At 58.3% G+C, this 19,673-nt stretch overlaps 2 protein-coding genes across 6 annotated transcripts in view; both read right to left on the bottom strand.

The window, feature by feature from the left end:
* The window catches only part of GCDH (glutaryl-CoA dehydrogenase), a 415,847-nt gene that overhangs the window by 256,140 nt on the left and 140,034 nt on the right, over window positions 1-19,673 (bottom strand). The gene's annotated exons all lie outside the window — the stretch shown is intronic.
* The window catches only part of NFIX (nuclear factor I X), a 98,370-nt gene that overhangs the window by 16,677 nt on the left and 62,020 nt on the right, over window positions 1-19,673 (bottom strand). For 3 of the 5 annotated variants that reach the window (XM_081233321.1, XM_081233324.1, XM_081233322.1), the window contains exons 3-8: window positions 7,673-7,735; window positions 7,246-7,320; window positions 6,751-6,871; window positions 5,450-5,586; window positions 2,339-2,461; window positions 199-374 (exon numbers count right to left, since the gene is read on the bottom strand). In XM_081233321.1, coding sequence (XP_081089447.1) covers window positions 199-374; window positions 2,339-2,461; window positions 5,450-5,586; window positions 6,751-6,871; window positions 7,246-7,320; window positions 7,673-7,735 — 695 coding nt within the window. The remainder of the gene's footprint in view (window positions 1-198; window positions 375-2,338; window positions 2,462-5,449; window positions 5,587-6,750; window positions 6,872-7,245; window positions 7,321-7,672; window positions 7,736-19,673) is intronic. The other 2 variants (XM_081233323.1, XM_081233325.1) reach the window with 1 other exon arrangement.

Genomic DNA, 19,673 nt, shown 5'->3' with positions numbered 1-19,673 from the left:
TGATGAACAGGCCCCGGCCTGATACCTGGACCCCTACTCCCAGACCCAGAAGATCGAGGTCTTCGGCGCTACCGGCTCTCTGCTGCTGCAGCCCCAGGTGGGCTCCCGGCTTTTGGGCCCTCTCCCTGTGAGCCCTGAGACAGACAGACAGACGCAAAGATGAGCTGTAGAGGGGCTCGTGGGGTCCTCTGGACTCACCTGTCCGGTGGCCTGGCCCGAGCCATCCGAGCACACAAACTGCACAAACTCCTTCAGCGAGTCCTGTCCATGGTGGTGGTGGTAGCGGATGGTCGGGTGCGTGAAGTATGGGCTCGACTGCTGGATGATGGATGTGGAGGGGAAGTGCAGCGCTGATGCTGTGGCCCGCGGGCTCCCTGCATGCACGTGGCAGGAAGAAAAGGGCAATGTCAGGGCCTAGGAGGCAGTGGGGTGGGGGGGCACTGAAGACAAGGAGAACTGCTGGTCAGAGCACTTTGGATCCAGAGAATGGGCAGGAGCGGGGCAGGGACCAGAGTGAGGAGGGCGAGGCACTGGCCGCTAGTGTGAAAGTTAAGATGGCGCCAAATAACTCAGTAAATCAAGATAAATAACATTTTAATGCAATATTTTAAAAAGTCAAATTGGCAAACCGGGGCCCACAGACCAGCTGCTTATCTTTGTACATAAAGTTTGATTGGAACCAGGGCCAGAGTTAGGGGGAGGTAAGTGAGGGTCATGCAAGCACAGGGTCAGTCCTATCTTTTATGTAAAATATTGATATTTGCTCATCGTATATTTTTGCAGTAGTTTTAATTTTTAGAAATATTGCATTAAAATAAAATTTATCTTGGTGACTGAGATTTTAGGGGCTCCCTGACATTTTGCGCCGAGGTGAGTGCCTCACTCACCTCACCCTGGTCCAGGGCCTGGGTGGGAGCCTTGATGAGGAGACAGACAGTTCCGTGGGGCTCCAGATACACACACAGCCCTGTGCCAGTGCAAGAGGGGCCCCTGCAGTGCACACACACATCTCCTGCGTGCCGTGGGTGTGCACCTGGCTGCTGCTGCCCAGGCCACATTCTTCTGTGCTCAGCCCCATCGCTCGTACACACGTCCCCGAACGCACAACTCCCACCCTGGAGCAGGCCCCAGCTCTTCCCTGGCCAAGTCCTCCCCCTCCTGTCTGTTTCCAATCAGCTCCCTCTTGCTCTCAGTTTCATTAGGGGCCTGAAGAAACTTGGCTTCTCTCTGGAGTTCATAAAAGCTGAGTCGAGCAGGGCCTGCTGCCCTCCCGCTGCCTGTGCAGAGGGTCTGGGCTCCCCGCCCCCACCTTGCGGCCACCACGCCCTGCCCCGCTGCTGGCTGCCTCTGGGCTCCCAGCCAGGAGGCCCTGAGGAAGAAGCCAGGAGGGTAAACCTCAGTGTTCTCCGTGGAGGGCCCAGGAGACAGAGGGTGGACACAGGACACAGGGCAGTGCTCAGAAAAAATCCAGGCCTCTTTCTGCCAGACAGGTGCCAAGAGAGGGAAGAGGCAAGTGGCTGAGGACTCAGCTTCCACAGCTTCCTGCCTGATTCCATCCCCTCCAGAACATGGAGGCATCCTCCCCTCAAGCACTCTCTCCGTGAGACTGAAGCAAGAGAGCTCCCAAGGCAGCAGGGCCAGCTCCTTTCCCTGAAGAGCAGCCCAGGTACCACCTTCCCCTCGGCCTAGCCCTTTCACTTCTGGAAAAGAGCAGGGAGGCCCTGAGAAGGGAGCCTGGGCTCCTAGGAGTACTGTTCTCAACCTGTGCTCACACCGACCTGGGCTGGTGCTGGGAAAACAGGCCCCGGGCTCTGTGAGGAGCTGAGAGAGAAGAGCTGAAAGGAGGGCGGAGGGAGAAGCCTGTGCTATCCCACCCACAGCTGAAGGGAGGACAGGAGAATGGCGTAGGAATGGGCCTGAGGCTTCCGCAGTCAGGGGTAAGTGGGAGGAAGCCTCAGGACAGGCCTGTGCCACACACACGAGCACACGCATCTGATGCATGTACACAGCACCTGCACACGCACACAAGCAAACACACACACTCACGTGCACACACAGCGCACAAGCATGCATCATGCACAGGGGGTGTGAGAAGCAAGTGGGAGAGTGCCGGGGAACAAGGTGAGGAGGCCCAAGGGCTGGCCTGGGTCTGGAGGAGGCGCTGCTGCTGCTGCGGAGGGAGGGCCCGTTCCCATGCCCACCCACTGCCATACCATGGCCCCTTCAGAGAGCTTGGGGCTGTCACTCAGGGTCGGCCCTGGCCCCTTTGCCTGGCCAGTTGCCCATCTGGGCTCCTCTGCCACCCCCACTGCCCCCCTCCGGGCCCTCCATTTCTCACCTGGTCTGACTCCAGCAAGCACAGGCAGCGGGTGGTGAGTGAAAGCCATGCGCGGGGAGCTGCCCTGAGAGGAGAGGGCACTGCAGAAGTCCAGCTTTCCTGACTTCTTTAGAGAAGCCGGGCCTGGGGGGAGGAATCAGCAACACAGGGCAGGTTTAGCTGGGCTGGGGAGGGAGCAGGGGAAGGTGGGAAGCCAGCAGCTCACTCCTTCTCTCCTCGGCCCCCTCCCGGCTGCCCCTTCCCCCACCAGGCTCCCTCCTGCCTCCTTTGCCTGACTGTGGCTCTGTTTCTCAGGCCGTGTGCAGACCATCCTGCCGTGGGTGCTGCTGACAGGAGAGGAAAATAAGGCCCTTCGGTGCACTGGGCAGGGAGTGAGCAAGGGGGCCCATCTTGCCCCCTGACAAGCAGATAAGGAGCTCAAGGGGAACAGAGTAAAAGGGGGGTGCAGGGCCAGAGGGCAGGGAAGGTGTGCAGGAGGAGCCCCGGAGAGCAGCTTCAGAGCGAGCTGGCCCAGGGACTTCCCTGGCGGTCCAGGGGTTTAGGACTCCCGTGCTTCCATGCAGGGTGGGGTGGGGGTGAGGGCGCGGTTCTGATAGCTGGTCAGGGAACTAAGCTCCTGTGCAGCGTGGGCCCTGGGCTCTGGGAGGTTCTGATGGGAAGAAACCAGAGCTCATTACGGGAAGGGAAAGCACAGCCATCAGCCCTTGGGAAGGACCACAGTGGAGAAACAGCATCTGACAAGAGAGCAGGGAGGAGGCTGGAGGGCCTGGGTGGGTGCTGGGGTTACAGCTAGACAGGAAAGGACTCCCTCAGTCAGGGGACCCGAAGGCCGGACTGTCAGAGCATGGGTAATTCCAGGGCTTTGCTCGGCTCTGGTACCAGAGATGGGGTGACATTCAGCCGGAGACAGGGGCACAGAGAATACCCCATTTGACCTCTTCCTCTAAGAGCCTGATGTTGCCAATCAAGGTCATCTCTGTGCCCAGTGGGCGTGACATCCAAGATGCTATACAAAGCAGGGCCCCCCAGGCCAGGTCCCTCAGGGGAGCTTGTCTCCTGTCCTCAGCTGAGCCTTGAGGCTGTGCCCAGGCTGGGAGGGATAAGGTGAAGTCGGGGCAGATATCCAGAGCTGCCATCATTGGGACACAAATGGAATCGGTTTGGGTGGGGTGTGTGTGTGCTGGGTGGCGGGGGGTTTGGGGGAAGGCTTCAGAACACAGAAATAAGAGCTGTCTTAACCACAGAGGGAAGAGGCGGGGAAAGGGTGAACTCCCAGCCGCCAGCAGAGGTGTTATCTGGCAGCAGCTGTGTGCCACCTGATAGCTGGCATGGTGGGGGAGCGCCTCCACCAGCTGTGCACAGCTGTCCCCATGGCCGCACAGCGCCTCCCCAGCTGTTCCCAGTCCTGCAGCTGGGCTGCTTAATGGGTGATTTGTCCCAGAACAGGAAAACAGCACAGGGTTGGTGGGAGGAGGGGATGAGTGCACAGGAAAAGGGGGGAAGGCGAGGGAGCTGGGGGTGCTGCAGGAGGATGCTGGGGCCGTGCGTGGAAGGACGGCTGGAAGGAGCAGAGATGGCAGGCTAGACAGCAGGTAGCCAAGAAAGGAGAGAGAGGGAACTGTGGAGGGGAGGGTTCCTCGGGAACCAGGTCTGCGCAGAGGGACCTGGGGGCCCATGCCTCAGGAGCCAGCAGTAGACATGGCCCTCGAGGCACACCAGTCCTTTAGGAAACACTTCACTGAGGCCCTAGCTGGGGAGTCTTCAGGGCCTTCTCAACCCCTTCTTTCTGCACCTCCAGAGGTTCCCCCAGGGAAGCATCTGTACTGTGCTGGCCCAGGGCCCCCGCTGGCCACGACACCCCAGGAGGGGCACCCAGAGTCGTGCCGGAGCGCTGTCTGGCAGAGGAGAACCTTGCTGATGGTCTAACCCTCTCCCTCAGCCCAAGGCCTGGAGGTGAGTCCTCTCTTCCTCCCAGGTTGCTGAGAGCAGAAGCCAGAGGTTGCATCTGGGGCAGCAGGAAAGCAGAAGCACCCCCTTGCCCTTTAGTCTTGCTTCTCCCCCAGTCCTGGCCCCTGCCCATCCACTTGGCCTTTCCCAGTAGGGGAACATCTGCAAAATACCAAGCCAAACACCATCAGGTAGACCCTCATCTTCCTGCGTCAGAGAACCAGGCCCCTGTCCCCAGGCCTGACCAACGCAGACGCACCTCATGAGCATCCCGTACACAGAGGTCTGCACTACCTGGTCCCAAGACACCCATACTTTGAGGACACACACAGGCTGCACCAACAATGTGTCCGGCAGAAGCATCCTGCAGGCAGCCTCCTTATACACACTTGTGCAATACATACACACACACGGCCCCCCTCTGTCCCGCCTGGGCTCTCCAGGTGTGCCCACACCTCCTGTCAAGACTGGAGGTGAAGGTGGGTGTATTCACCAGCAAGGGTGTGGTTAGAGAGGACTGGGAGGCCTGAAAACAGTTCTGCTCGCTCTTTACTAGGCTCTTCTCTCTGTGAAGGTGGGCCATTTAGACCAGTGGTCTTCAACTTAGGAAGGTCCTGTCCCCCACCAGGGGACATTCATCAATGTCCGGACACATTTTCGGTCATCACACCTGGTGAGGGGGTTTGCTACTGGCATCTAGTGGGTGGAGGTCAGGGCTGCTGCTCAACACCCTACAGGGCACAAAACGGCCCCACTACAGAGAATACCGTGGCCCCAAATGTCAAGAGTGCCCAGTTTGAGAAATGGCTTTAAACCATGAAGACCGTAGAACTGGGGCAGCCTCTCTAAAGGAATACCAAGAGAAGGAGGAAGAGGAGGCTCTGAGGAGGAGGCCACGGCCCCCACTGCAGGGCCCCAGAGGCTCAGGGTCAGGGCCTCTGCTTTCCTTCTGCCACATCTGTGGGCTCTACTGCCCACTCAGGGACAACCCAGCTGCTCGCCTCTGCTCTCCTGGTCTGCCCTCCTCTGGAAGATCAGGAGGTGAAAAGACAGGCAGTGCCTCTAACAGCAGGAGGAACCGTGGGAGGTTTGCCAGGTGAACTGAGGGGGAAGAGGAGGCTCCATGCTGCCCTTGCTCCAGGTTGGGCCTTGTGGCGCCCATACCTGCATCCACATCGTTGGGCCACCCGCTGGACTGGCTGCTGCCAGCTGCTGGGGAGCGGCCTGTGCCAGGATAGAAGACGTCATCGACAGGGCTCTCCATCTCGCTGTCATCGATGGACTTGGGGCGCTTGGTGGTGCTGGGGAAGGAGGAAAGGGGTCAGGTGGGCCAAGGATGAGCTGAGGTGCTGGTACTCAGGCTGAGGAAGCCTGCACTGACAGTCTTCCGTGTGGGGAGTGGGTGCCCGCTGTCAGCAGCACTTCGGGGCACTCGCTGTGTGCCCACCCCCCAAGGCCAGACCTAGAGCCCCTTGGGCCCAGCCCACCCACTCCTCCTTGAGCCCCTTCTCAGTCCCAATACCATCCATCATCTATGGAGCTGCCCAAGTCAAAGAAGTGGGCAAAACCCTCAACTCCTTCCTCAGCCCCACCTCCTATTTCCCACCAGCTCCCACGGCTAGGGCAAGGCATGTGAGGCACTGGCCAGGGACAAAAATGCCAGGGGGTGACACAAAACTCAGTCATCGTGATATTATGTTATTTTATATTAAAGTATGATTAAATATGAAAGCATCATAACATTTTAATGCAATATTCTAACATATCAAAATGAATGCCTAAACCTCACAATGAACCAAAATGTCCAATTTTTTTTTTAAAAAGGGACAGGATCCCACCTTGCCCTGCGTGACTGGCCCTGACCAGGGCCTACTATATCTACCTCCCAAATATCTCTCAACTCCATCCCTCCCTCTCAGGCCAATCCCCCATCTGACTCAGGCCCTCCTCCCCTCCGACCTGCTGGGATAGCCTCTAACTTCTTTTAGAAGTACTTTCTAGAACACATAGCCCCAGCATCTTCTACTTAAAACCCGTCAGTGGATTTTAAGCCCTAAACACCCTGCTCTGGCCTCTGAAGTCCTCCGTGGGATAGTCCCGCCAGCCCGCCCAGCCTCTGCCAGGTTGAAGGCTGCTCTCTCTACCTGGAGCATCCACCCCAGGGCCTGTACCAGACCCCTGGGCTCAAACGTCACATCCCCAAGAGAGAGGCCTTCTCCAATGCCCACAGGGAGCACCTTCTAGGCAAAGCCATGCCTTGTTTGAGTTTGTGTCCCCAAGGCCGAGTGCCTGTGTCAGCTCAGAACAGGAACCTCGGGGGTCGGGGAGCATAGTGAGCCCCAGCTCTGGAGCCCATGCCCTCAACAAAGGATGATGTTCTGAAGCACCCAGGCCACAGTGGTACAGCTGCCCAAAGCGCCTGAGATGCCTGGGGGGCTGGGGGAAGGCCGGGGTGCGGGGCTCACCTGGTGGAAGGAGGGGAGGTGATGGACCGCCGCCCCAGGGTCACCTGGTTTATATTGTAGTAGCTGGGACTCTCCAGGTCTGCCAGCGAGAAGTTGGGCCCTGATGCTGTCGCAACAGGAGCTGGGAAGAAGGGAGAGTGTGATGAGGTTTGGGAAGTGTGGGCGCCTGTTTTGTTGCCATGAGCAGCTCCCCAGAAGCCCCGGGGTGAGTTCACTGTGAAGGCTCCTGAGGAAACCTCCTCCTGGCTGGAGGTTGCTGGGAAGAGTCCTCGGTTACGACTTTTTTCCTCCAAAGCAATGGAGGTTAGAGGTGGGGCTCTCTGGATGCCTCCATTCCACCCAGCCCCACGCCAGTGAGGCCAAGAGTGTCCCAGGAAACCTGTCTGCCCCCGCCCCAACCAAGACCCCATCAGTGGGGGGCTACGTGGGGTCCAAGTCCCACCGCTTCACCCCCATCCCTGCTGACTCAGCCCTGGCCCAGAAGGAAGGACTCACTCTGTGATACTCTCACCAGCTCCGTCACGTTCCAGACCCCGGAAGTCACAAAACAGTCCTGGAAACTTAAGTGCCCTGAGGAGGGAAAAGGGCAAGTGAGTGAGTGGAGGCAAGGCCAGGAAGGGATGTCTGCCTGTTTCCCCAAAGCTCTCCCCACCCTCAACTTGCTCCATCCCATGCCCCATGTCCCAACCCCAGGCTGGCCCTCAGGGGTCTCAGATCTCCCTGGGAGTTAGGGTGTGCTACCGATGAGTGCCCTCCCCCTCTGAATAGCAGCCCAAGTTCAGTCAAGGGACAGCTGAGTGAAGGGGAATGGCAGGGGCAGGCCTGCCCTGGCCGGGGAGAGCAGAGAAGGGTGTGGGGAGGACGTGGTGGGCACAGCAGGCCAGGGAGGCTGGGTATAGGCAAGGGGGCAGGGGGCACTGACCGTTGGGCAGTGGTTTGATGTCCGCATCTCCTTGCTGGTTTGAACTATCTGATTGTCCGGATTCTGCAGGAGACACAAAGGGTGGGGATGGGTCAAAACCAAAGTGCTCCACAAACACCAGGCAAGCAGCTGCCCCTCCAGCCTTATCAACACCTTCACTCTCCTTCCCTCCCTGAGCAACCCAAGGAGACCAGGGAGAGAAGGAACTGCTACTACCGTGGTGGGGCTATCCTGGGTTCTGCAGGGTGTTTGGCAGCATCTCTAGCCTCCACCCCCCACTAGATGCCAGTAGCACCCCAGTTGTGACAACCAAAAAACCGGTCTCCGAGCACTGCCTGATGTGCCCTGGGGGCAAGTTGCCCACGAGTGAACGCACTGGCTGAGAGTCAGGGCAAGGAGGCGCCCAGGAGAGAAGCCAGTGACTGTCTCTTTGCACAGCTGAGATGGACCCAAGGGTCCCCCATTCTCTACCCAGCTCAAGCTCCAGAGGAGCAGCCCCTTCCCTCCCTTCATTAATTAGAGCCGTTCCTGTCTGCCCACGCCACCCCCACCTCACCTTTATGCTTACGGGCAGTGCCTGGCAACACGGGGCGGGGTGGGGGGAGGTTTGCCTTGACGCTGTCGCCTGCTCTGTGCCAGCCTGTCTGGGCTGTCTCATGCCCCAGTGCCACAGCTGCTCGGAGGGAGCCCCGAGACAAGGGCCCATTGTGCGGTGGGAGCTCACAGAGGGCTGGGGGCAGGGTGGAGTGTGTGTGTGAATATTTTGCTGAGCTTGGGAAAGCCCCCCGCCCCTGCCCCCCAGGTCCTCAAAGCTTTGTGTGCCAGGGGCACAACGGGGACCTCCAGAATGCTTGCCTGGGCACGACAGCTGGTGAGAGGGTGGCAGAGGGGGGCCAGGGCAGGTTGTGGGGCAGGGGAAAGGCAGGCATTGGGTAAAGAATCAGCTTCTCACAGGGGGACCACATGGGGTGGCCTCAGAAAACCGGGCCCTGGTACTGGCCGGGGCTTTGCCCAACTCTTCGGAGTAACCCAGCCTCCACCACCCTTGCCCAGCACCTCTCAATCAGCCGGCTCACCAGGGTGTCCATCCTACACTGGCCTCACAGTTGAGCTGCTCACGGTGGGGAGTGACCAGCAAGGAGGTTCCTGAAGAGTGACATGGGCCCAAGAGATAGAAGTGGGGGGACCCTGCAGCCACTTGGGAAGGAAGGAAGAGCCTTGGGTGCTGGGGCTGGTGGGCAGAATAGTAGCCTTTTCAGAGCCCAGGACCTAGTGCGGCTCAACCAAGTTCCTAGCCTCCTGCCTCACTGGGGCCGGTGGAAAAAAAACAGGCTGCCCCCAGGATGGTTTCAGGCTCCACTTTCCCCATCCTTTATCTTGTTTCACTTTTCTTTTTTTTTTTTTTCTTTTTTGGTACGCGGGCCTCTCACTGTTGTGGCCTCTCCTGTTGCGCAGCACAGGCTCCGTACGCGCAGGCTCAGCAGCCATGGCTCACGGGCCCAGCCGCTCCGCGGCATGTGGGATCTTCCCGGACCGGGGCACGAACCTGTGTCCCCTGCATCGGCAGGCGGACTCTCAACCACTGCACCACCAGGGAAGCCCACTTTTTTTTTTTTTTTTAATTCTAAAAAAAAAAAAAAGTAATAAATCTAGTCACAAATCAAGAAAATGGAGCTTTATAAGTGCTAACAGGGCCCCTTACCCCCTTGTGTTTGGGGTGTGTCCTTCCACACCTCCCTTTGCACTCACCCCTGTGGTGTGTTTAGGGATGGCGAATCCCACCCCAGGCCACTTCTTTGCTAGTGGCACTCTGCTCTGGAGAGAGCCCACAGGACTTCCTTCCACGCTCCTGGGAGGGCAACCTCTCTGTGGATGTGAGTTTTCTTGTTGTTCTCTCACCTCAGCTCATTCCTGACTCTCTGGGTCTGATTCAAGCCCCAGCCGGTCCAGGAGGGAGCAGGAAAGGGGCTGAGGCAGTAGGCAGCCCACCTTAGGGCCTCCTTGGACCAGGGCCCTGAGCCTGATGTCTCTCAGGCCCGTCCTTTCCCAGATTCATACCTCAGGAAGAGCACAGCTGCAGCACCTGCATGTAGAGCCCAGCGAGGGGCACACAGTCAAGGCTTTGCTGCCAAGGGGTCCCTGCTACTGACCCCACCTGTCCCAGGACCAACTCAGTCCCCACGGAGCCCTCCAGGCCAGTGACAGCGGAGTAGGAGGAAATGGAGGAGGCTACTCAACGAGACTGGTCCCAGCTCTTCCAAAATGGCCAGGTGGAGACAGAAAGCCGCACGCATGCGCACACCCAGCCCAGGGACAGAAAGACGAGAGAACCCGACAAAGAGATGGAGGTGGGCCAGCGACAGAGGCAGAGACAAATGGGGCTCCAGGAGAGCGCGACAGACAGGAAATCCTTCTAAACCAGGACACTGCCCTGAAACATTACTGCTGCTATTACTATTATCTCCACGTAAGGGAGAAAGCAGGAGTGTGGATCCAGCGCAGGCAAGGCCCGCTGCCACGCGCCTCCAGGCGCTGCTCCGGGCGCTGCTGGCAGCCATTTTAGCCCTTGGCAGCCATCTTACGGCTGGCGGCCCCAGCCAGCATCCCCGCAATGCCACCACCGCCGGCCCCCGGCACGCTCAGCTCAGCTCCAGGACAAAAGGCAGAGACACTAGAAATCTGGACCCGGGCTCAGAGGCAGAAGAGCCAGCCCTGCGGCAGGGGCAGCTGTGGCCAGGGCCCCACCATCCTGCTCAGGCAGCACCCCCTTCACCCTCCTGGCCGATGCCAAGTGGAATGGACAGGGAGGGCCGAGGCTAGGGCCCACTCAACGTGGCTGAGGCCCCCACGGGCCATCCCCAGGCCCAGGGCCCTCAAACAGTTTACCAAGAAACCCCTGCCCCGACTAGGTGACAAGGGGTCCTCAGGACAGTAAGGGGCATGATGGGGCCAGGCCCTTGTCCACCCAGTTAGCTTGGGGGCACACCTTGGGCGGACAGGGGAAGGGGGCTGGCAGGGGCCCAGTCAGTGGCTTCAGGGCCCAGAGAGGCCACTAGGACTGTGGTGGGCAGGCTCCTGGGGAGGGCAAGGAGATGCCCTCCCTACCCAGAGGCGGGAGCCAGCCTGGCCAGCTTTCTTAAATGATGCGCCCTTTGGGGAGTTGTGCCCTCAGGTCAGGGCCTGCTCTGGACAGCCCGTGGGGATCAGGAGCTGCACCCCAGGCTGGCACATCAGGGAGCATGACACCCCAGTGCCTGACTCCTTTCCCTGTCTGGGCTCCCTAGGGAAGGGAGGGGATAACCCCAGGCCTTGGGACAGAAAAAGGCAGGCCCCTTTATGACACCCCGCCCCAGGCCCCGCCTCATGGCTGCTTGGCTTTTATCTAGCAGAATGGGGCTTATCAGAGCCACCAGCTGAACAAACACACAAATCCACGGTTAGTGAGAGAAAACCCTCTGCCTGAACTCTTTATCTCCTGTTCGCAGGCCCCACGCACTGCCCCCTGCCAACGGCACAGGAGCAGCCCTGACTGCTGTGTAGTAAGGGATCCTCTCTCTGCCACCCCCCTTCTCGCCTTGCCCGACCCAGCACGGGGTGGCTCTCCCCTGGCAGTCCCTACCAGGCGGCCTTGCATGAGTGAGCTCCTGCCACATGGGAGCCCCCCTCCAGTGTCTGATTTCTCACTGGGGACAATGGGCCAGCTGGTGGCCTGTGGGCCAGTGGAGGGGCAGGGAAAGTGTTGGCTGGCACAAGGCGGGCAGGTGCCCGACTCCATTTTTATCCTCTCCCGCCCAGCCCACGCCTCTGAGGCTGTCGCTCTGATTCCCCAGCCTTCTAGGGCCATGTTCCCTGGCAACTTTTCCAGCCTTGGCTTTCTCTCCAGCCTAGTTACCAGAGCAGTAGGGACCCTGACCACACACCCCCAGTTCAGGGCCACCCTGACTAAACCCCAACCCCCATGCCTGCACCCCTCTCCAGGGACTAAGGCTGCCTTCACCTTCTGGAGAGAGTGGAGATGGGACAGAGGGACCAAAGGCACTGCTACCTCCCGGCAGTCCCGAGACAACATTTTCCTGCATCCTGGTGCTCAGAACCAGAGAGTGCCTTCCGTGCTCTAAGCTTCCTTCCACTCAGCCCATCAAATGCAGCTTCCTCAAAACCAAGTCCAGCCACTTTGTCTGATGATGGATGCCTGGGCGTGCAGGCATCAGGCCCTTGCCTGGTCCAGGTTTGGGGATGAAGAGAATTTTGGAAGCCACAACTCGTCCTTGATGCTGCCAGGGTGGAAGGGGTGTGTTCAGGCTGGCTCGTGTCATACGTGAGAGCACGCTCTGCTGTTTTCCTCTCAGGACTGGGGCTACTCATGCCATCCACACCTCCAAGGCAGAAGCCTCGCCTGCCAGTGGTGCCTTAGGGCTCAGACCACTGCAGAGGTTTCCAGAAGGGAGGGCTGTGCAGGCGCAGGTGACGAATCTGGCCTCTTTCTAGTTGTGGGCCCAAGCAGGCTCCGCAGAGCAAGGCTCTGAAATGGGATTTGGCTCAAGGGTCCAGGGCTGCTCTCTATGCATCCCCACACGTTATCAGTCACCACCCCCCCTCCCCGGGTCAACGCTTGTGGACTGGAGGCCTTGTGCAGCACCCAGACCTGGGCCAGGCTCAGCCAGAGGATGGCAGCGTGGGACCCTCTCTTCCTCGGGGTTCCTCCATCTCTGCTGAAACAGCCACAAAGCCCCCGAAATACTGTTTTTCTCACCCCTCCACCAGCTCTACTCATTCTCTACCTCTTCTCAGTTCTTGAAGGCCCCCTACTTTATCCAGCTCTTCGCCTTTCCCTCTGGAATCCTATTTCTGGTCTCATTTTGCTCTGTCTTGGCTCCCTGCCCCTCTCTCTGTCCTTCCTTCTCCTTCACTTTCCCTCTCTTGGGCCCCCTTTCCTCTCCCAATCCTGCCTGTTTGCACAAGTGTGTGTGTGTGTGTGTGTGTGCACGCGCACGTGTGTGCACACGTGCGTGTGTTTCCGAGAGGGCTCTGCCTCTTCATCAGAGCTCTAGAGGGGAAGCTCCAGCAGCCAGAAGGAGCCCAGAATCGCACATAAACCCCAACTGACAGCATGTTTTTAATATATATATATTTCCAGCCATAGACAGGGAGATATTTATGGCTCCTACTAGGTGAGGGAGGAATCCCTGCTCACTGCAGCAAATGCTCTGCCTCGGCTCCTACCCGAAACAAATTCTCTCTGAGAAAGGGGCCACATGTAACTCACCGGCTGGCTGCCCCCACGCACATCAAAGATGGAGTGCGTTTTTCGGGGGCTGAGAGGGGCGCGCAGGCCCAGCTCAACCACACCCACACATGCGTACCCAGGCACGTGTATGCACTAGGGCGAACACTTGCTATGCATCCAGACACGCACATACACACACTTAGAGATGCCACCAGCCACTTCATCTGTCCAGCAGGGATGGAGTGAGATGGTGTGTCCAGAGCTGTGGTTAGCATGCTCAACGCTAAGAGGACCCCCCTTCAGCTCTGTTCAGACCATTGGCCTTTGAGGGCTGGGGAGACCAGCCTTGGGGTGTGCCTGCCCTTCCCCTCCCCTGGCCCTTCCCAAGTCTGAAGTTCGAGAAGCAGGTGAGGGTGTGCTCTGTTCTGGGGGCGCCATACTCCGAACGGCCAATTCGGGAGCTGATCCCTGGCCCTACTCAGTGTGGTATGCCCCCCCCCCCCGCCCCACACACACACCTTCTCTGCAATTCAGGAGCATCCAGGGCATGAGAAACCCAATCTCAAGGGGAGCCAAAGGCCTGGCCTGCAGCAATCAGAGCTGGAGAATGTAACTATTGTGCCTCTTGAAACCCAAGTCCGAGAATCTGAGACACCCTGAGGAGGGGAGCGGCAGACGGATGGGGGGCTAGGGGAACGGGTCACAGAGGGGTTCTCCCTGTCTCTGCAAACAGGAGACTCAAGACCGAGGAAGTTCTTGAGAATGCAGGGCAGCCAGAGGACAGAAGGGGGCTGGGCTTGGCCTGGACCAGGCCCAGGGGGCTTCTAGATCTTCCCCTCCTTCCCTCCACTCTCTACACCACCTCCATGAGCCAGCGTGTATGCGCACAGGACATGGGGCCATCCTGAGGTTTTTCCCTCCTCGGTCATCCCTAGACCCCCACATGGCTGGAGACAGAAGCCTGACCAGAAAGCACAGCTCTGAAGCTGTGGGTGGGGTGTGGGCAGGGGCAAGGCAGGGAGACGTGTCACTCCCCCCCATCACCCTCCTCTCTTCTCTCATTTCCCCTCCCCTCATGGATCCAAACGGGCTCAAGCCCTTGACTTGAGTCACCTGCTGGGGGGAAGAGGAGATGAGTGACAGGGAAGAGAAAGAGACCAAGTTACAACCTCGACAGACCTGTGGTCTAGATCTGCTCTGGCTGTCCCTGGGGCCTAGGTTCAAGGAAGGCCATTGGGGGTGGGGTGGGGGATGGGGACAGCAGATCAGGCCACAGGGATCGGCAGGCCAGGGGCAGCCGCATCAAGATGGGACGTTCCACTCTTGGTCCCTGACTCCGACTGTACTGCCTTTTCCACCTCAACACACCCTGCCCTCCATGGTGGCTATCTGGGGTCCCCTGGGGAGCAAGGGCCAAGTCTGGCTATAGCAGGGCTCATGGCCTGGCAGTGAAGCTGTGGGAAGGGAAGAGAAGGCAAGTCCATGGGCTTATCTGGTGCCCAAAGGACGAGCAGAATGGGATCTGAAGGCTGGGCTCAGGCAAGCAGCTCCAAGCCCCCCAGCCTGCTCCCTGGTGTGAGCTGCTCAGTGTTCTCTGCCCTGCACCTGCCAGGAGAACCTTTGTTAGCACTGCCCCCAGACCAGGGAGAACTAGAGATGGGGCCTGGGCACTGAAGCCTGGGGGAACTTGGTGCCCAGTTGCTCATCCCCAAGGCATGACAGATAATGGCCAGCAGAGGACAGAGGAGGGACATACCCCGGTGCAGAGCAAAGCACCCAGCAGGTTGATGGAGGGAAAGAGCCCAGGCCCATCAGCCTGTCAGCTGCCTCTCCAAGCCCAGCCAGTAGTTAACGAATGAGACCCCCACCTACAGCGGCACTAGGAGTTGCAGGTGGGCCTGCAGGCTCCTCCTGGGTCTGCCTTTTGCAGGGGACCCAACACTGTCCCCAGCACCTCAGATAGCAGTGCTCCGTGGCTGTCTGCAGACTGAACGGGCAGACCCAGGGCCAGGCAGTAACACCATCCTGGATGTTCCAGAGATGCCCAGGGGCTAGGAGGTCCCATCAGAGCAGAATTCACAGCAGCGAGGGAATGAAGGTGAGACAGCCACTACTGGGGCCTGTGGTGAGACAAAGGGAGGCAGGTGCCCTTGGCCCCAGGCCTGCCTCTGCCTCCACCCTGAGCCTGCCCTTGGTCCACCCTGGGAGGTACCCTTCGTTTGGACCCTGTGCCCACTAAGGACCCCAGCACAGAGGGGAAAGGGGGGGCACACCAAGGGCAAGGGGAGGGAGAAGGTGGGCAGCCAGCAACAGTGGAAAGGGGCTACCCTGAGTTCACATCCATGCTCTAGAACCTACCAGCCCAGTGACTTTGGCCAAGTTCTGAACTGTTTGCTCGTCTGTAAAATGGAGATACCGCCTGCCCCCTAGGGTTCCTGGGCGAGGAATAAATGAAAAAACAGGGATAAGGTGCTTAGTCCAGGGCCCAGCTCATAGTAGGGCTTCCATAAACGTCAGCTGTCCTTCCACTGGGATCACCAATTCCCTTCACCTCCCCTCAGCTAAAACTCCACCCCTCCTTCCGGGCTCAGCTCAAATGCCACCTCAGTGGGGAAGCTGTGGCTAACCCTCAGCTCCCCTCCCATAGGAGTTCATATTCTTTATGACACATCAAGTACACCCTAGATGATAGTTTTTGGTGTCTCACCCCAGAGACCACCACCAGCGAGCAGAGGGGTTCCCTCAAGACCTGGCCCATTACCATCTGCAAAGAGGGGCAGAGAGGTTTCTCTGGAAATATAAGGCAGAGCAGAACGCCTTCTACAGGTGCCTCCCTCCCTCCCCAAATCCAGCAGCCACAGTAAATGGTCTCAGGACAGTCACTACAGTTGGAAACAGTAGGGGAGAGGCAGGGAAAGGAAAGGCCTGAAGATGGGCAAGCTAACAGGAGAGGGGAGAGAGGCTTGTGCCCCTGGATTCTGAGGGTGCTGAGCACAAGGCCCTGCCCATCCTAGCTAAGGGCTGGGCACACAGAGAGCTGAGGACACCAGGAGCACAGGTACTGCCACACAAGCGGCTGGGTGACTCTCCTGGCAACACAGGCCAGTGCCACGACTCAGCCGGCAGCTGGAGCCAACATTTCCAAGAAGGCCTGGGGCCAGAAGTCATGTGATGGTGGGGCCCAGAAAAGTGGCCCCCAGGCCCTGAAGGTTCTGTTCCATCCCAACCTGATGGATAGAAACTGATAGTGGAGAATGCCCTCCACACTCCACAAACCAAGAAAAGACAGGGACCCGGCAGAGAGGGCATATCCAGATAAGGCGCCTGCAGAGCTGCCCCCCTACCCCTGTCCACTCTATTTCCAGTGTTGCCCTTTCTGGCCCTTAGAGCTGTCCAGGCCAGGCCTGGCCAGACAACTGCCCCCACCCCAGCTGCTCTCAGGACTATTAATAGTGTCCCTACCTCCCAGGGCCAGGCGTCACCTTCCCCCCAACCCCTAAATACACTTGCCCTTGGTCTAATTATTTGTAAAGGGACAGAGTCCTCTGGGTGCTAATGCCAACTTGGGATGAGAAAGGGGAGGCAAAGGCTCTGGAGGCCACTTGAGGGACATTCCTAAGACAAGCAGGAATTTAAGGGAAGGAGGGAAGAAGGCAGTGAACCCACCAGCAAAAGAATGACAAGAACACAAAATTAAAACTAAAAGAGAGAGACAGAGAGGGAGGGGCCAAGACAGAAAATCAGAGTCAAAGCAAAGTGGTTCAAAGAAAGGATATAGAAAGAACTAGAGGGACTTCCCCGGGGGTCCAGTGGTTAAGACTCCGCACTTCCACTGGGGAACTAAGATCCCGCATGCCGTGAGGTGCGACCAAAAAAAAAGAAAAGAAAAGAAAAAGAAAGAATCAGAGAAGTGAAGTAGAACATTATAGGAGAGGCAGGGAAAGGGGAGCAAGCAGAGAGAGAAAGAAAAAGTAAAGGAGGAAATGATGCATTAAAAAACAAAAACGGAAAGGGAGAAAACTTTCCTAAAAATACTCAGGAGTGGCTTCATGAGCACAACTTTCTGGTCTGCATCTAGCTGCCAGCATCCCTCTGTAGGGCGCTCGGCAAAGCGAGGGACTGGGCAGACTCCATGCCAAGGAACCCCTACCCACCCACTCTCACAGTGTTCTGGGTAAGGGAGGAGATGCAGAGAAGGAATAACTGACCAGGAAAAGAAGGTGGGAGAATCGAATCCCCAGGATTAGGAAATTCACTCTCAGTCCTGGGAAGGGGAAGCACCCCCCCACACACACTTGGAGCCTCCTCACCTATTGCAAAGGGAGCCAGGCAGGACAGAGGACGGTGGAAATGGGGAAGCATCAGGGCCCCCTGGCCTCCCTGCACTCCATGTTCCCTCTCTCCTTCTGACTGTGAGCAGAGTTCTGCCCCCACCTGCCTCCCACTGTCCCCTTTCCTTGGGAGAATCCATCCAGGAACCCTTGGGGCCTGGAGAAGAAGAACCCACCTGCCTCCATTCTCCTTTGGGGAAGCAGAAGCGGACAGAGGCCATGTGCCTCTCATCCTCAGGTGCTCTAACTTCCTCAGCCTCCTAAGAGCACCTGGTACCCAGGCTGGTAACCCTAAAGGAGGCTCCTCTACCAGGGACTTGCCTTGTGGAGGGAGTCAGACTTGGGCTCATGGAAGAGCAACAAACACAAATGCATGCCATAAGCAAATGTCTGAGTGGAGAGCTTCTGCTTGGAGGATAGAAGCTGAGCAGCCCTTCTTTCAAATCCCGCCCATACTGGGAACCTCTGGCTGGCCAGGGCTGGGGGAATAGGAGACTCTGGCTCTGGACAGCTTGAGAGACCTAAGGACCTGGCCAGCAGATCTCCCAGGCTGGTGGTTCCTGGCCAGGAGTGCCCCACCAGACCATCAGTCCCTTGGGGTCAAGGCTTATCAGCATTTTGTTCATTACTCTCTCCTCCACACCTGGAAGTGCAGTTTGAGTGGATAAAAAGACTCTGAAGAAAGCCTTCTAGATCCTTCTTCCAACCGTGGCTACAAAGACCACCCAGGAGACAGAAATGTCAGCTAGCTGGCACCTTCCCACTCCTGAGAGAACATCTTTCCTGAAGACCCAAACCTCGACACTCATACCCAAGGAATTGATTCGGAAAGCCCAGAACCACTAATACTCCTGCAAAGCCCAATTGGACCTGGATGCAGGATTGGACACATTGGCCTTCATGCCCGATGACTGGACTGACCAAAGGAAGGAACAAGAGTCTCCCCATGAAGGTAAGGGCAGGGGAGCAGTCTTGCAGGCCTGCTGCACTCCCTATCGTGGAGGCCTTAAGGCAGCCACCGTCCAGAGCTGCCCAGACGAAACATGAGGAATTTGGGACTTTGATTGCAAATCTCCAACTCAGAGCCCTGAGAGCCCAGGCTGGGCCGAATGGGTGGGCAGGCAGGTTACCTCCCTGGGGGCTGAGATGGCTCTCTGGCTGCTGGAAGGAGCCCTGGGTTTGGAATCAGGAGCCTGGGGTCCAAATCCTAGACCTGCTGCTATTCGGCACCCAGCATGTCTCCCGGGCCTCCTCTCCCTCTCTGTGCAACACAACCCCAGGCTTACCTCAGAAGGCACGGGGAGACGTGAGCAGGAATTTTGACAGTGAATGAAACGGGAAGATTTTATACACTATAAAGTGCCACGCATACATAAGGAGCTCTTGATAGGGTAAAGGGGGCAGCTTCTGGGACTATATTTCAGGGTTGCCGTGGTCTTGAGGAGCAGCAGAAGGGCATCTTCCAGAAGCCCAAATTTGCACAGAGTTCAGAGGCTGGCGTAGGAGGCAGCTACCCAGACTCAGGGCTGGGACAATTCAAGCCGCTAAAGGGACAAAATGACATCGGTCCTACAGAATGGCAGGTGCCAAACTCCCCACTCACAATGCTCTGAAGTACCGAAAGGGTCTTCCCAGGGCGGTGGGGCTCAGGGGCCCGCACCCCCCCGAGAGAGGTGTGCTGCACTCCCTGACTCGGCAGCTAGGTGGCACAGCGAGTTAACACTAGCTGCCCTCCGCAGGCTGCGGCGGGGGCGGAGGCGGCGAACTTGCGCGCAGTCCGCCCTGGGCTCCAGGGCCCTGGGTTCCCCCTGCACAGCCACAAGGTCCGAGCTGGAACGAGGAGGACGCGGCCAGGCTCCGGCCACTCGGACCCAGGGTCGTGCTGCCTGAGGCGGCAGCTCTGGTTGCTGCCGCTGCCAAGCACATCCCGTGATGTGATATGACGGCCGAGCTTCCCGTTCTCATTGATTAGGAACAGCTTGCGGTGCGGGGGCCGGATGCAAGGGGGCCGGGGAATGGGCGAGTGAGGAGAAGCGGTGGGGGGCGGGGGGAGGACTGCCAGGTGCATGGCTGGGAGAGGTAATCCAATGAGCTCAGGCCCACCCTGCGCAGCCGCCACGCCACCGCAGCTGAGTCCCGGCCTGCCTCCCCCAGAGCGGGGCTGCCCTGCATGTGGGCAGGTCTGCGGCCGCGTGACCCCCAACACGCCCACGACGCCCCCACCTTTTGGCAGCACAGACGTGCCTCTGCGCTTGATAAACGCTTGAAGAGGAAGATTCCTTTCTTTCTTTTTTTTTCACCCCTCTCAAAAAGTGAAAAATGGAGACTAAAAGTCAGAGATCAGGAACCAAAAAGAGGGATAGAAATGGAGAGAAGTCAAGAAGAAGAAGAAAAAAAAAAACCCACAGGCCAGTGCTCTCTGCAGCGGTGGCAGCAGTCGGGC

This window comes from Mesoplodon bidens, assembly GCF_964165515.1.
Source record: "Mesoplodon bidens genome assembly, chromosome: 4".
Classification (NCBI taxonomy): Eukaryota; Metazoa; Chordata; class Mammalia; order Artiodactyla; family Ziphiidae; genus Mesoplodon; species Mesoplodon bidens.
This window is presented reverse-complemented; position numbering and strand designations above follow the sequence as displayed.